This window comes from Aspergillus heteromorphus (assembly GCF_003184545.1).
Source record: "Aspergillus heteromorphus CBS 117.55 chromosome Unknown BO70scaffold_26, whole genome shotgun sequence".
Classification (NCBI taxonomy): domain Eukaryota; kingdom Fungi; phylum Ascomycota; class Eurotiomycetes; order Eurotiales; family Aspergillaceae; genus Aspergillus; species Aspergillus heteromorphus.
Window position 1 is genome coordinate 197,812 of NW_020290431.1, and position 15,017 is coordinate 212,828.

The window sequence follows — 15,017 nt, forward strand, 5'->3', positions numbered from 1 at the left end:
CTTGCTGTACATGTGTAGAAGAGCCATGGGCCAGGCCGGAGATTACTACACACTCGCCCCTGCCCTTCCCTAATCCAGGCCATCAACCAGACATAAGACTGAGATAAATAGCCCAGAGCACACCAAACAGACTGCCCACCAGCAGCCTCTTATCCGTGGGCACGATCGTGAAGTTAAGGATCGAGACAAACGGCCACAGCTTGAACCCTGCGATCATGATGGGCCAGAAATCCTACACCCAGGTCAGCATCAGTCAATCTGGCAGATATCCCACGACGTTCGACAAACCTTCTGGATCTGCTGCACGATCAAGTCCCACTCCTGGCCACGCAGCAACCCCATGGTCATGATAAAGAGGGCCGTGTTCCAGGCACCTCCGATCAGCTGGTCAATGACTATCTTCGCGACGGTGTTTGTCACATTAAGCTTGGGCTTCTGCTGCTGCTGCTGCTGCTGCTGTTGGCCTCTTTTCTCTGCCTTGCTAGGATTGGGGCTATCATAGCCGGGAAATTTTGACTCTAGTCCCTCGAGCCAGAGAAACGTCAAGGGCGAGACAATGAACGCGCATGTCGTGAAGTGGAATAGTGCTTGGGTGTCTAGCTCAAAGGGCCTCTGTGTAGTAGCATAACGGTATCGGCAACCAGGGAGGAGAGAGCCCGCCCGTGGTTGGCCGAGAAAGCATATCATTCGTCAGCCCTGCTCTTTAATTATTTCTTCAAGGACGGTGGATGTCTAGTTCGCTATCCCGAGTAGCAGGCTAACCAACAGGGCGATATGTGTCTCACTCTCAGGGAAGATTGGGGGAGGGGGACAGGGAGGGGAAAAGGCAACCAACACACCTCGTCTCTGTGCGCCCCGATTGCCTGGGCCAGAACATTAGAGCCGGCATTGATGAGCGCAGCTTGCAAGGTCGCCCTGGCTATCGCAGGAAGAGCCATGGTCGAGTCGATTTACTGTAGGTACCCGACGCGGGTGTAGGTAGTGGTCGTTTGTCTCGTGTCCCACAAGGGCGAGACAGTTCGTGCTTACTGTTACTCACTCCGGTTTGGTTTCAGCTTTAGAAACCCAACCCACGTGGCGGGAAAGGGAGAGGACCTACCTGTCTGGAGTCTGGAGTCTGGAGTCTCACGATCTTCCGCGCTTGACTCTCGCCGAGGGATTTTGGCGGGATCTGACCAACCGTTGGTGTTTACGCGGGCGGAAAGTTATATGAGTATGTTCCCTTTTTTGTTTCTTCCCCTAAAGGGCGATTTCGATAATAATTTCGGGAATTGATGGTAATGGTTGGGAAGATAGCGATTTATATAGGTTTGTGGAGTTGTGAGGGACAGATCGGTGAGGAGAAAAGGGAAGGTTGACACGCTGCCGGTCCGGACTGCAACGGCCAGCAAAGAGGACGGACTTGGATATGGATATTGGACCAGCAAAACGGCATTTTACTCACGTCGATACTCCGTACAGAATACCAGGATGCTTACCTACGCCTTCCGGGGTTCGAAATCCAGGATCGTGCTGTTTATTTCCCGCAACTCCCCCTTGCCGGATCTTTGTCTTTCCCACCCACCATGTACTGGATACCTGTTTTCCTATGGACCAAAGATCTTCACCTGGCACAAACTGCCTAGTTGCCTAACTGCAGTGTCTCAAACCGAGTCAAATGTGAAACCGCGCAAGGAATATTCCATATTCCGTTGGACTTGCGACCCTCTCGCCTGAATCAACAAACATGGAGCACTCAATAAACAATTCCCATCTAGCCCGATTGAGCAACCTCGGTGCTATTTATACGACTAACCTTCGAATAGGTCACACCAGGGGCAGCGCGTGCCCTATGCTGTACCACCATGGACATGTGCACCAGATACTCACCTCACCTCATCTCACCACGCTAGGCTCTGCCGATTCAAGGCGTCTTGGCAGTCGAGTTCTTTGCAGACTACGGCTTTAGTTTAGCAAGCCTGGTTTGGAATCTCCAGATAGTAAGATGGTATGCACTGACGTTGCTCAGCCTGTTCATATCTTGCGTTTTGCCGGGGTTGTCTCATGGCGGGAAACACTTCCGTGCCCTGTTGCTTCTCGAGCTTGGCGTGGGCTTGGAGGAGACCCAGGATTTCCTTTTGTGTATCTGGTCTCTGTTAGGTTGGGGAGATTACCCACGTAGAGGGCAGTTCTAGGGCTTACTTTCGGTACTTGTGTCGAATGCTGAAACGGCTGTTGCGGATCTAAACAAACAGAATCTTAGTGAATCCTTGCGATCTTGGGTCTTGATGTAACGTACTTTGAATCATCTGTATAGGATTGGTATTCAGCTTCCAGTGCCCGACTGCTTTTGTTAACCAGGCCAATCAGTCCCTCTAATATGATGAGATGGTTGGGGCTGCTGGAGTCTCTGGTACAATGCAAGTCGAACCGGATCGAGGTTCTTTTCTCGGATATGGGAATAAAGCTCAACGAGTACCAGTATGTTGTGCGTTTTAGGGTGTGAATAGTGGTGAATGGAAAGACTATAATGTCCTCTGGGTAGTTTGGTATTTTATTGAATAGTCTCGAGAGCAGTAACATGTACGATCTCTTGGGGGGTGCGTGTTCCCACGCTTCACCACCGAGGAACTTCCTAGGCCGCACTAGAGAGCGAGATAAGCACCTATATATCAAGTGATGGGAGCGAAACTCGGTAAACTTACAACACATTTTCCAGTTAAACTGTCCCTCTATTGTTTGCCCTCCCACCCAGCTTGATCGTCGACCCAAACCGTGCCTGCTCGCCAAAGAATCAAGCGGCCATGTCTCTAGAGGTGGCGCTATCGTACTCGCATCCAAATTCACCAAAATAAAGCCAGAGTTAGTTGTAGTAGTATGGATTGCAAACAAGTCGTTCTGGGATTTATCGAACCCAGGTACGTGGTCAAAATGGGGCGCCTTGACAAGTTGCCCGTAAGTGTTAAAACTCCAGCCATGATAACGGCATCTAAGGACCAGAGAAGAACCGCACTCCTTTCTCGTGACAGCGTATGCTCTATGCCGGCAAACGTTGTGGAAGGCCCGAACGACACCGTCTTTCCCCAAGATCAGGAAGATGGGGATGTCGGCCACTTCGTAGGAATGGTAGTCGCCCGCTTTGGAAAATCGGCTCCGGTGAGAAAGGTACAGCCATCTCTAGGCTTTGTCAGCAATATGTCTGATGTTTTGACTGTTGGAAGGCAGATGAAGAGCTTGTACCTTGCTGAAGATCGCACGCTTTTCCAGTTCGAAGAGATTGGACCCAACCCACCAGTCTGCTGGGAAGTCGGACTCTTTGGCGACAACGTTGGCTTCATTCTCCTCATGAAGCGATGCGTTCAACAACGGACGGGACCAGGCTTGGAATAGAAGGGCGAGCCCGGCCAGCAAGACCACCGGCACAAACACGGCTATTGCCGGAGGTAGGGCTAAGCTCAACATCTCCTTATCAAATGTGATGACCATCTTGGACAGAGCGGTGCCATCAGAAAACTCTCGTCAGATCGAGGGCTTGGTGAAGCTTCTTTAAGGAAACCTCCGAGCAGGACGATGAGCAGAGCACAGATCCCCATATCCACTCGCGCCGGCCATTCAGAGGCGAGGATGCCCCCGAATGACTTTGCGCCAGGGCAGAAGGTTCTCATTGACCTGCCGGATCTGGCAAGCCTTTCCAGCTTCCTGCATCCACGTATCAGGGATGATGCTAGGTGCAGCAGGAGCTTTCTCTCTCGGCTAGTTGTTGGCCTATCCAGCATGGAGAGTTCTCAATTTGCACCTCACGCCTCTACCACAAACTTTCTACTAGCTGCATCGTGCTATAGCAAGACCACTACATGGTACGACTGATAGTAAGTAGCCTGCACCCCCCCCCCAATCTCAGTTGCATTATCTCATGCAGCTGTTGTGACATGTTCAAGTCCACTTGTCTGGCCTTCCAGCCCGGCTTGGTTGGGCTCCTTCTCCATTCTTTCTGTCGTATGCTGCTGGCATACAAGCTCAAAAACACGATCCTGGTAGACTTTAATGTGTTAGCTGGAGATAAAATCGAACATGTCTTCAAAAGTTCATATACTCACACGAGACCCCGCTTTCCTTCTCTGGGTTGAGTATTCCTTCGCTATAGATCCCCTTGGTAAGGTTGTCTTGGGCCTTTTCACAGAGCTCGTAGTCTTCTAGAGCGACTTGACGGACGAATCTGAAGTATTCCTCGAACTTCTCGCCCGACTCCATGTGATAGTAGTCGAACTCCATCCTCGTCACGTTGGGATCATCCGTGGGGCATATTCGAAATGAGGACATCCCCCCACCGTAGACATTCAAAGTGCAGTTTGGAAAGAAATAGAGGAAAAGGCCGTCGTCGGGCTTATTTGGATTCGCAATGTGCTGCGAGAAGTTCTGATGGTTGTGCACTGCATAGGAGGTTGGCGGGTAGTAGACGGAGAATGACGGATGCGTGTATTGACAATGCAGGCATTCCTGGTAGCCATCGACCCTGTTACAGAACCCAAGTCAGGAGTCATGACCACTTCCGAATACGAGGACGGGCGCCATGTACATGGTTTTCCAGTTAAAGCGTCCCTCGTACTTGATGCTGTGTCGGTACGGGAGCTTGGTAAAGTTCACTCTTTGGAGCAAGGGCTCCAGCTCCGGGAAATACTCGTGGAAGCTGGGTGCTTCGTCTGATAGAGTAGCGAAGACGAGGCCGGTGGGTGTGACATGGTGCCGTAGAGGCCGCTCCTAGGATTTCATCAATATCATGACTCGATGGATACCCGACAGGTGTGGACTGAGCCCGGCGCATGTGTTGTTTGACATACACTCTGCGCACAAACCACCGATATTTCCTCATCTCCCGGAAAAGGCTCGTCTCCCGAGTTTCGAAACACGCGAATTGGCCGCTGAGCAATCTCATATTCAACACTGGCGCCAACATCACGGAACCGGGTGACTGGGCCCATGAGATACCATGACTAGAGATATGCTTAAGACCACGAAGACCATGCCCGGATCTGCACATCTGCTTACCTTGAAGAAGACAGCTCTTCGCTCAAGCTGATAGAGAGGCGGACTACGATACCAGGAAGCTGGCAACGTGCGCTCAAGTTCGGACATTGCGAGTGTATACTTGAAGCTCTCGCCTGACCTCAGCTCTCAATACAATTTGGCCGACACGCCGTATGGGGCCCAAGTCCCTGGTATTTATAGATGCCGATACGTATGCACCATGTACGTCTGTCTCCTGCAACATGTGCAAAGGTATTTCTTAATTGGACGGGCAAATCGTTGCCTGAAGAGGATATTGGATCCCGTGCGCCAAAGGCAAAATCTACAGTACGTGATTCCATGCCGCGGCGAATGATTAATGAGCTGACAGGTCGTCATCTGGAATCGATCCAGAAGGAAGTTTGGTATCCTGGCAGCTTGACACCACGTAGAATGACCCTGGTATTGCACGATTATCTGTGAGGAGTAGGGACAAATCAAATCACTCTTGATGACCTGAACCTCACATTCGTTGAAGCAGATAATAAGTAGAAGTGTGGCAGATAAGATCGAGGCGTCTCCGGACATCCTGCGGAGAGCCAATCTGGATAAATCTTCAAGATGAAGCTCTATTTTTTCAACCTTCCGAAATGTATATATCAAGATAGGAAGCCTGGTTGATAAAGGATTGGCGATAATCTATGTATCTGCCTGGCGAACATCCATTGTGTTTCGTGTCGGAGTCACAGTTGCCCGTTTGATTGCTGCCTGGATTTGGGGCGGTGGCAATGGGGAGTCATTATGGAGCAGTTCGCCGACCCATCATCCCTGCAAGCACTCTCCTGCGCAGAGGATTTCCTTCATACCGCGCGTTTCAATAGAAAGTCTGCTAGGTAAGTCCAGTCCTGATTCTGTTGGGAGTGTGGTGAGAGAGTGTGAGAGGAAGATGGAGGGGGAGAGAGAGAGAGAGAGAGAGAGAGAGAGCGAAAGAGAGCGAAAGAGCGGATCACATGGCGGGCCCCACGATTACGTCGTGACCTCCGGGCGTGACTGAGAGACTCGCTTTCGCTCTCCGCAATTCCTCGCCGACCGACCGCTGACTTACTTGATCATTCCAGACATCAACAGCATTATGAACGGCGTTTGATCATCCAGCCCCGTCAGATCCATCTTCCTCACCATGCCCGACAACGGCGTCAAATACACCCCTCCTCCGTCGCCGCCTTCGCCGACGGCCTCCTACTACGACGTCAGTGACGACGAGGAGGACGACTACAACACCATCTCTCACTCCACCTCCCGCAGAGGCGTCAAGCTTCTTTTCTCCAAGAGCAAGGTAGGTTTACCACCAAGTGTGAGAGCTATCCGAATGACCCGCTGATCCGATCGATTCCGAGCGCCCCAGGTCTACGTTCACCCAACTCCTTCCTCGAAAGACAACATCCCGGGATTCATCGCCCTCATCCAACAAAAGCCTCTCCCTGCCTCCAGAAATGCCCCCTCCAATCCCGACAACTCCTCGCCCGATCTCTCCTCCTACCTTCTAGCCTGGGTACCCGAATCCTCCCTGGGTGACGCCTATAGCACCTACGTCAAAGTCGACCTCACAGATGACTCTTCCTCTCCGCGACAGAAGTATCTGGTGCCTGCGCTTCCAACAACGACCACCTACAAGGACCCAATCGGCCTCTATGCCTTTGCTGTACCTCTCTCCGAGATCTACTCGCTCCTTGTGCGACCTCCAAGCCTGGGCTGGTGGTTCGGGAGTCTGGTGATCAACACCCGCGCAGGAGATAGTTTCCCCGCCCTGTTTTTCCACGATACCGAGTGTGAGTCGACAATACTGCAGAAGAAGCGGCGGACCAGGGAAAGCTTTGATCCGTTTGGCGAGGATGGCAGCGTGTTCTGGGGTGGCGACGAGGTGTTGCGGTGGCTGCGGAAATATGCGGAGATCCCTCGCTCGGCCGTCGACAACAGTGTATATCTGATCAACCCTTCAGAGGAAGATCGGCTATCGTTTGGACGGCCACTCACCGCGGACGGGTCGGTGGCAAGAGCGCAGGGTCTCCCTGCTGCTCCAGCCCAGGCCAGTGGAAGCGGGCAGCGAGATGCCGGAATGGACCCATTTGTCAAGGCGCTCAAGGAGACCAGGTGGAAGGTGCTGGAGCAGTTGAGCAAGATTACCACATTCACGAGGCGAACGGCGAACGAGTTGGCGGACAACCCCCGGATACCTCCGCAGGTCCGTCGTCTGATGAGGACCCCCGAAATCCAAACTCTCCAGGATGAGTTTGACAGTGCCAGGCTGTATCTAGCCCGCTGGGCTATGAGCATATCGGAGCAGAGCGAACGCGAAAGGAACCAACGGATATGGACCGCAAGGGATGTTCTCGATATGGAGAACAGCTCTGTGGGTGATTTCGAGATCCTCGACCTCGAGACGGGGACCCTATCCATCCAGGAGCGTCGTAAGGTAGTCACACTGGAAGAGTGGAGGAGCTTCTTTGACTCGACCACTGGAAGGCTACATTTGACCGTCGAGGAAGTGAAAGAAAGAATATTCCACGGGAGTCTCGATCCAAATGACGGAGTGAGAAAGGAGGCATGGTTGTTCCTCCTGGGAGTGTACCCCTGGGATAGCAGCCACGATGAGCGACAGGCGCTGATGAACTCGAAGCGGGATGAATATATCCGGCTGAAAGGTGCGTGGTGGGAAAGAATGATCGAAGGCAATTCTACAGCGGAGGAGTACGAATGGTGGAAAGAGCAGAGGAACCGAATAGGTACGCTTACAGTCGATCTGACACTTACAATGCGCCTTCTCTGACCCATTGATATAGAGAAAGACGTTCACCGTACAGACCGCACGATACCCCTTTTTGCTGGGGAAGACATCCCCCACCCAGATCCGGATTCGCCTTTCGCAGATACAGGAACCAACGTGCATATGGAGCAGATGAAAGACATGCTTCTTACGTATAACGAATACAACCCTGACCTGGGTTATGTCCAAGGCATGAGTGATCTCCTAGCCCCGATTTATGCGGTCATGCAAGACGACGCGGTCGCATTCTGGGCTTTTGTTGGTTTCATGGACAGAATGGTAATTCCTACCCCCTCACCAATTCCCCACCGTACTGACATTCAAACCAGGAACGTAACTTCCTCCGTGACCAGTCGGGCATGCGAACCCAGCTACTCACTCTGGACCACCTCGTTCAGCTCATGGACCCCCAGCTCTACCTGCACCTCCAGTCCGCCGACAGCACCAACTTTTTCTTTTTCTTCCGCATGCTTCTCGTCTGGTACAAGCGCGAATTCGAATGGGTGGACGTCTTACGCCTGTGGGAGACCCTATGGACCGACTACCTCTCCAGCAGCTTCCACCTCTTTATCGCTCTGGCGATCCTCGAGAAACACCGGGATGTGATCATGGATCATCTGAAGGCATTCGACGAGGTTCTCAAATACAGTACGTCAATGCCCCGTGCACCAGTACATGCATAGTCACAATGCTAACCCAAACAACCAACCAGTCAACGAACTCTCCAACACCATCGAGCTCGTCCCCATCCTCACCCGCGCCGAATCCCTCTTCCATCGCTTCGAGCGGTCCGTCCAAGCCATCGACAAAAAGAACAACTTCCCAGCTCCCGCAGCCCACCAACGCAAACCTACCCAGGACTCCACCACCTCAAACAACAACACCGATACAAATATCAATGCCAACAAAGGCAAAGCACCCCAACGCCCCCAAAGCACCGGTTTCAGCAGCGGCGTCAGCGCCGGCCCAAGCACCGCCCTCCGCGATACTGGAGACTCCAAAGTGATCTCCCCGGAACTCAGAGAGCTTCTCACCAAGAGCATCCCATGGGCCCGCAAACCGACCCCTTCTTCCTCTGCTAAGCAGCAGAAACAGTCCAGCGAAGAAGCCACGACTCCGTCACGCAACTGACCATATCATTCCACACTCAACCTCGTCCATAACCCCTCCCCCCGCGACGCTATCAATGAACGTATACACGCTCTTTTTTTTTTTTTTTTTCTTTTTTTTTTTGCTCCGAGATACGTTACGTTACGTTACGTTACATCCCTCAACCTCATGCTTCATGACCCTTTGACACGCTCCGCTACGCTTGATATGTTTGTACCATGTGATGACATCTGGGTATTCTGCTCTGTTTCTCGGCTTGGGTTTAGGATAGGATAGGATAGCGGCGTTCTCGTTTTTAGCAAGTATACTTTTGCGTCTTTCGTGTTATTCTTAGTATTCCTATCCTTATTCTTATTTCTCTCGTATTCTTACTTAGTCTCAGTCTTTTTATTTTTCATTGGCCAGCTAGCTAGCTCGCTATACTAACGCATGACATGAGATGATTGATACTCTCAATTGCAATTGGTTTACTACGTACAGTTTTTCAAGTGGAAACACCCATTCACATATTCACTCCACATAGATACAACTACGAACTCCGTAAATAAAATAATTATCAACAGTTAAAATTCCCCTATGTACTATGTACAAACAACCGTTTCCTAGATCTACCCCTTACCCCCGCTTCCCACCCCACCCCCACCACAAAAAAAAAGTATAAACACAAAATCAACAGGCAGTGGATGGGGTAGACAGTGGGGTAGACAGAAGAAACCAACAACCACAACGACGAAAATATAAATAAAAATAAACCCAAGCCTTACCGAAGGGTATCTATCTACAGAGTAAGTAAGGATGAAAAGAAAAAACCAATCAAGGGCTAAGTAACATCAGACAGGACCTCGAACAAGAAAGAAGAAAAAAAAAGATATTGAATGGATGGATATAAGCCAAGACCAGGCCAGCCAGGGCCTGGGGCGATATCCCCGGTATATCAAGATTATCAAGATATAGGGGGATATGAAAGAAAGAAGAGAGAGAGAGGGAGAAGAATGGAGGGAGAGAGAAAAAAGCCCGCTGATGCACCGGTAATGAATAGATGATGAAGAAAACGGCAGCAGGTAACCCAAGATGATGATGATGATGTCTTCTTGTATATGCCGATGAAGATGATGAAAAAAGGTTGAATGAAGAAAAGATAATTCGCCCTGATAATGCAACCGAAAAATAACGGATAATGCAGAATAGATAGATGTCAACACTTTTAGTACCCTCGTCTCTGATCCAAAACAAATCACGAAACGGAAAACCCAGGCTAACGGCGAACGCCAGTGCTAGTAGACAAAGCAGGTGAAGAGGAGAGGGAGGAGGTGAGTCGAGGAGCGAGATATCATATGTATGCGAGGAAGTAGATGAGATGTGAGGACGGAAGTTAGGATTAGGGTCAGGAGGATGGACGAGTTCATCGGTTTGCCAGTCCGCGTAGGGCGATGCGTCTGCTGGAGCCGGCGGTGCCCAGATCGCTGATACTTCTGGATTTGGGGATGGTCGGCGTTTTGACTGGTGCGGGCTCGGGTTCTTGGGGGGGCGGTAGCCCGAATTTATACGGCCGCAGAGAAGAGCTCCTTCGGGCTTGGCCAAGGACACCTTCAACCCAGGCCTCGCTCTCCGGGCTGATGGAGACGTGTCGTGGCCGCGGCTTCGGCCCCGCAAGGCCGAGGGGGATTGAATGAGTGCTGCCAGCTCCGGTTGCTGAGGGGGAATACGAAGATCCGTGACGGAATTCGCTCGCCAGCGAAGCCGCGCCCATTGAGGCGTTGGACGAAGCTGAAAGTCGTCTGCGCGAGGACATAGTCGACATAGGAGAGTATGAGTTGAGCGTCTCTCCGGCGTGAGATGCGCGGAACTCTGTCACGTCGGACACATTCGAAGTGCGTCTAGTCTTGTGCACAGCCAAGGAAGATGCCGGTCTATTGCTGAGAACAGACCGCGGCCGGGATGGAGTGCGGCGTCCACTGACGGAGTACGTTGGAGAGGTTGAGGTACGAGTGGCGGATAGCCCCTGGACCTCCACGCGAGGCGTGTCTGACACATTTCGACGTCCGTGATGGATGGCATATTCCCTCAGGTATTCACCCAGGTCTGCCCACCCTCCTCCTACTCGCACCATCACACGCTCCCCTTTTTCTCCCACTGACCGAACAAAGAGTTTGGTTGGAGCAGCTTTTCCACCCCGATGAAGATGATAGAGCTTCACGGAGCTTTCCTCTGGGGCGTGTGCATGAGAATACCTCCTGCGTGAGGGGGCAGCTGTCAGAGTCAGGGAAGGAGTAGGAGTGGTGCATCGTGGTGGCATTCCTTGAGGGGAAATAGAGCGAAACCGCTCCCTTGCCTTCAGGGGAAGGGAAGTTGCCGCAGAGGCTCCATCGTGGTTATCATCAGCTGACACCAGATGGATTCGGGTAGGGAGACTCGACAAAATCGACGTGATTTTCTCGTCCAAGTGGTCTTTGTGCTTCTTCATTTGAGCACTTGGCGTAGTGGGCCGGGACCCTGCTTTGGAGAAAGCGCGAGCAGAAGAAGTTTCAGATTGAGCGTTGGATTTGTATGCTCCAATACTCTCAAGGCTAGGGTGAGCTGTCAACTGTCTCTTCAAGCGGGTGGTATTTGAGTGTGCAGGCGGCTCCGACGGCAGAGCACTTTGGTTTGCAGGCTTTGGAGCAGAACTTTTGGTATGTTCCCAGGCCTTGGACAAAGCCTTAGTAACAGGACCAGTCCCCAGTTTGGGGCTCTCTTCACGATGAGTCTCCAGGCCTCGAGCTGCAGCACGGCGTCCATTCTTAGTTGAGCTGAATGGTATCCCATTCTGCGACGGCATTACTGCTTTCTTCTGACCGAAGCGCAGATCTGTAAACACATCGGTAGACTTTCTGTTTGCGGCAGCGCCGTCCATATCACTCCCACTTTCATCCTCATAGTTCAATTCCAATCTTTCGTTGATGAAGCGCTGTAGAGGGAGACTGAGATTCCGATTGTGCGCGAAGCTTGCACGTGGCGATGGCTTCTGGTTGTCTAAACGGAATAGACGATCCTCTCGCAACGTATGATCGCTGCCGGGTGGCATGGGGGAGGATGTCTGGTAGTCGGATTGAAACGGCGGGGGCGTTTCGAGAAGCAGAGGAGTCTCGTTTGAAGAAGACGTACGGGGCTCGCGATTCTCAGGACTTGATACAAGCGATGGATAATCTGACAGAGACGAAGCAATCGATCCCCGTCGGCCACGGGACTTTGATGTCTCTTTCTCAAGAAACAGGCGTTCTGGACGGGTTTTGGACAATTTGATCGGACTCTCCAGGGGCTTTTTCAAAGTACGACCTTCCTGGGACTCTTCGTGAGCCTTGTCCATGGGAAGAGGGCTTGAAGATATTTTGTCCTTGTTCCCTGGTGATTCGAGCGAGGCATTAACGGGCGGCAAAGAGAGGGAGTATTCCTGGGCTGTTGACGGCGCAGCAGGAACATCAGTCGACGCGGCATGACCTTTCCCACTGACAACAGTGGCTTCTTGATCTTCAACCAAAGTAGACTGTAGCTGATCACGGCTTTCGACGACGGAGTCGGTGCTATCAGTCTCAGACAAAGCTTCACCTTCATTTTCCGACCAATCTCTTCTCCGACTAAGAGGAGACGGGGCGATAGTCGTTTGTCGCCGTATGATTACGCTTCCGGTATCTGATGATTGTGCGTCGGGACTGGCTGGCACTTGCAAGCCCTTTCCAGACGAGGAAGGACGAGGAGATGCGTCGAGCGTTGGCCAGGATACTAGATCTTCAGGCTCTTCCTTAGGAACGCAATGAGGGGCTTCCACAGTGATGTTCGAAGGGTAGTCTTCCATCTCTGGTTGAACATCCATAGAAGTTCGTGAGATCGTCTCTTCCTGCGCACATGGAGTCGTCTCATCAAGGGTGGAAGCCGATTTCAAGTTTTCAACAGCAGAGAGGGGAGATTGCCGAGAAGTATATTCATCTCGAGACAGAATTCCATCGCAGGCGTCCACAACAGGATCATTCTCCAGTGCAATTGCAGATTGACTGATTTGGGAAACACCCGGTTCAGTGGCCTGGATAGCGTCGGTCGATATATCGGTATTCTCTGAGGCATTGATAGAGGGAGCGGTGATGTTTGGAGTGGCCGATGTTGGGTCATCTTGGGGAACGATGATCGGGTCCATGTTTCGAGCTGGGTGGGTAACGGCATCTGTTGTATCCGTGGCATCCGAAGTACTGGGAAATGGTGGGTTGCTGGTTTCGAGAGCAGTAGTCGGGATGATCGACTCCAAAATGGAAGCGCCCCGGTCACCTTGGGCTTCAGTCGAGGGCGTAGCCTCAGTAGGGCTGCCGATTTCTTCTTCTATGGTCTCCAGGTGACCAGTCTGCGAAACGGGTACTGACGTATTCAAGGACAGTTTCTCATGGTTCCTTGATTCGGGTGAGGAGTGCGCCGGCGCATCCTGCACGCTTTCGGCTTGTGCGACAATGCTAGGGCTGACTGTCGTGCGCCGCCATTCATTCTCGACAGTACGTCTTTCGGCTTCCATTACCCAGGTACCAAACTCGGACTCGATGCCCTCAAGATCGTCTATCCAGCTTTCAGGGAGCGAGTCTTCTCTTCCTTCCAGAGCATCGAGTACGCGGTCCAATTTTCGGCCCGCCGATACGACGGTATCCTCCAAAGAAGCCCTCCTGGCATGATAATTGTCGCGCGAATACAAGGCATCCTTCTCGCCTGGGGAGGTTTGCGACCTCAACAACTCCAAGGCAGAGTTCAGTTCGGAGCGCGCTTGCTGCAGAGCTCGCAGCAGTGCAGGGATCTGGCGGAGCACCAGCAGTCGAACGTCCCAGGTAGAGAGGAGGCTGTTCAAACGGGAGAGAAGAGGAAGGGCCCGGAGGATGGTGGCAGTGACGACGGCGGTGAAGTCGCTAAGCTGGACATAACTAAGCGGGGGAGGCACCGATATGGTGCTGTTGGATGACGAAGGCCGAGACCGCGCTGGAATGTGCGCGCTGAGGACGTGCTCCTTAAGTTCGTCCACGTCTAGAACATCCATCCCATCCCGGATCTCCTCGATCCGTTTCTCATGCTCCTCAACAACAGCCACGGGAAGGCTTCCATAATAATCAATGTCGGTCTCGTCCGAGGGAGGGACGAATCCCTTCCCTAGGTGTACATCGGTGCGATTCGGCCACTCCCACGACTGAATTTCTTTGTACCATAGGTTGAGTTTCTGGGCCACAACTGCGGCGCGTATACCGAGGGCGCGCTCGGCTGGAGAGACCTGCGATATGCTTTTGGTGAGAATATCATGGGCGGCTTGTTCGTTCTTGGGGACGGCGTCGGTGTAGGAGAGGGCTTGGAGGGTGGATTCGGGCGACAGGTTGCCGAGGAGAGGGTCGAGATTCTGATAGTCCAGCACCGCCGGCCGGCCCGGCGACTGGGCCCGCGCCGTGCTGGTGGGACGAGTGGGTGGACGAAGGGGGGTGACGCGACTGCTGGCCATGTCGGGATAGAACGGCAACGTCCCGGGGAACGGCGGCTCTCAGGAAACCGGGGGTCAAGACAGTCGCGAATAATCAATAACGGGGTTCGATTGACGGCGGTCGAGCTGCAGTATCAAGTGTAAGAGAGAGTGTGTGTAGCTGTAGAGCAAGCATGCTGACGCGATCCCGCCAAAGCTAGCTAGCTAGAAGGACAGCCTGAAGTCGTGAGGGGACGGGCAGGGAGGTCGCGAGGATCGGGCGGAACGGTGCGGAGGGGGTCGGTCGGTCTATGTTATATCGAGTCGCCGTGCTGGAGAGGCTGAAGAGGAGGCTCGGAGGGGGCAGCAGCACGGTCGATTAAAGAGGGAAATCGGGTGAGGAAGAAGAAAGAGAGAGAGAGAGAGAGAGAGAATAAGAACTCTGTGGAGGAGAGTTCAGTGGATGATGATGATAGATCACAATGCAGGCCTGAAAACGGGCGGATGGCGCCAGGGAGAGAAGGTTTGGGTGGCTGCAGGAGCAGGAGAGGGACGATAACGAGGGTGGGACGATTGCGATCGGAGAGGACCAGCTCTTGACCGAGGAGGGAATGACAGGGCGCGGATAGTGGCGACGAATGATTCGAA

The 15,017-nt window shown here is 52.6% G+C and overlaps 6 protein-coding genes across 6 annotated transcripts; 1 reads left to right on the plus strand and 5 right to left on the minus strand.

The window, feature by feature from the left end:
- Positions 1–82: 82 nt before the first annotated feature.
- BO70DRAFT_399194 (Mpv17/PMP22 family protein) lies at positions 83–938 on the minus strand (the record flags this gene model as incomplete). Its single annotated transcript, XM_025546849.1, has 3 exons — positions 83–232; positions 289–612; positions 840–938. The coding sequence occupies 3 exons, from the start codon at positions 936–938 to the stop codon at positions 83–85; spliced, it is 573 nt and encodes a 190-aa protein (XP_025396416.1).
- A 904-nt stretch (positions 939–1,842) lies between these two features.
- On the minus strand, positions 1,843–3,677 carry BO70DRAFT_116137 (putative iron-sulfur cluster-binding protein). The gene is made up of 6 exons (XM_025537917.1): positions 3,220–3,677; positions 2,685–3,156; positions 2,279–2,624; positions 2,182–2,222; positions 2,000–2,125; positions 1,843–1,936 (listed from the first exon to the last, which is right to left on the minus strand). The coding sequence occupies exons 1-6, from the start codon at positions 3,463–3,465 to the stop codon at positions 1,881–1,883; spliced, it is 1,287 nt and encodes a 428-aa protein (XP_025396417.1). The 5' UTR covers positions 3,466–3,677; the 3' UTR covers positions 1,843–1,880.
- Positions 3,678–5,477, minus strand: BO70DRAFT_116152 (aromatic ring-hydroxylating oxygenase subunit alpha). Its single transcript, XM_025537918.1, has 5 exons — positions 5,026–5,477; positions 4,818–4,970; positions 4,556–4,737; positions 4,077–4,492; positions 3,678–4,018 (listed from the first exon to the last, which is right to left on the minus strand). Exons 1-5 carry the CDS (start codon positions 5,110–5,112, stop codon positions 3,891–3,893), a joined length of 966 nt encoding a protein of 321 aa, XP_025396418.1. The 5' UTR covers positions 5,113–5,477; the 3' UTR covers positions 3,678–3,890.
- On the minus strand, positions 5,109–5,755 carry BO70DRAFT_116123 (uncharacterized protein). Its single transcript, XM_025537915.1, has one exon. The coding sequence runs from the start codon at positions 5,569–5,571 to the stop codon at positions 5,200–5,202; it is 372 nt and encodes a 123-aa protein (XP_025396419.1). The 5' UTR covers positions 5,572–5,755; the 3' UTR covers positions 5,109–5,199.
- Positions 5,756–9,381, plus strand: BO70DRAFT_116124 (GTPase-activating protein GYP7). Its single transcript, XM_025537916.1, has 6 exons — positions 5,756–5,876; positions 6,102–6,319; positions 6,389–7,766; positions 7,824–8,086; positions 8,137–8,455; positions 8,520–9,381. Exons 2-6 carry the CDS (start codon positions 6,164–6,166, stop codon positions 8,936–8,938), a joined length of 2,535 nt encoding a protein of 844 aa, XP_025396420.1. The 5' UTR covers positions 5,756–5,876; positions 6,102–6,163; the 3' UTR covers positions 8,939–9,381.
- A 758-nt stretch (positions 9,382–10,139) lies between these two features.
- Positions 10,140–14,756, minus strand: BO70DRAFT_116190 (GAS2 domain protein). The gene has a single exon (XM_025537919.1). It carries the CDS (start codon positions 14,409–14,411, stop codon positions 10,320–10,322), a length of 4,092 nt encoding a protein of 1,363 aa, XP_025396421.1. The 5' UTR covers positions 14,412–14,756; the 3' UTR covers positions 10,140–10,319.
- Positions 14,757–15,017: the final 261 nt, after the last annotated feature.

What these genes read in the sequence shown, in the direction of transcription:
- BO70DRAFT_116137 (XM_025537917.1), bottom strand. Translation starts at nt 3,465, where the DNA reads ATGGTCATCACATTTGATAAGGAGATGTTGAGCTTAGCCCTACCTCCG. An exon ending in GTTTAACTGGAAAATGTGTT is followed by an intron (nt 2,625 to 2,684) that starts GTAAGTTTACCG and finishes CTCGCTCTCTAG; the next exon opens with TGCGGCCTAGGAAGTTCCTC. An exon ending in ATTCGACACAAGTACCGAAA is followed by an intron (nt 2,126 to 2,181) that starts GTAAGCCCTAGA and finishes AACAGAGACCAG; the next exon opens with ATACACAAAAGGAAATCCTG.
- BO70DRAFT_116152 (XM_025537918.1), bottom strand. Translation starts at nt 5,112, where the DNA reads ATGTCCGAACTTGAGCGCACGTTGCCAGCTTCCTGGTATCGTAGTCCG. An exon ending in GAAGAGCTGTCTTCTTCAAG is followed by an intron (nt 4,971 to 5,025) that starts GTAAGCAGATGT and finishes GCATATCTCTAG; the next exon opens with TCATGGTATCTCATGGGCCC. An exon ending in CGCTTTAACTGGAAAACCAT is followed by an intron (nt 4,493 to 4,555) that starts GTACATGGCGCC and finishes GTTCTGTAACAG; the next exon opens with GGTCGATGGCTACCAGGAAT.
- BO70DRAFT_116123 (XM_025537915.1), bottom strand. Translation starts at nt 5,571, where the DNA reads ATGTCCGGAGACGCCTCGATCTTATCTGCCACACTTCTACTTATTATC.
- BO70DRAFT_116190 (XM_025537919.1), bottom strand. Translation starts at nt 14,411, where the DNA reads ATGGCCAGCAGTCGCGTCACCCCCCTTCGTCCACCCACTCGTCCCACC.
- BO70DRAFT_116124 (XM_025537916.1), top strand. Translation starts at nt 6,164, where the DNA reads ATGCCCGACAACGGCGTCAAATACACCCCTCCTCCGTCGCCGCCTTCG. An exon ending in AGAGCAGAGGAACCGAATAG is followed by an intron (nt 7,767 to 7,823) that starts GTACGCTTACAG and finishes CCATTGATATAG; the next exon opens with AGAAAGACGTTCACCGTACA. An exon ending in CGACGAGGTTCTCAAATACA is followed by an intron (nt 8,456 to 8,519) that starts GTACGTCAATGC and finishes ACAACCAACCAG; the next exon opens with TCAACGAACTCTCCAACACC.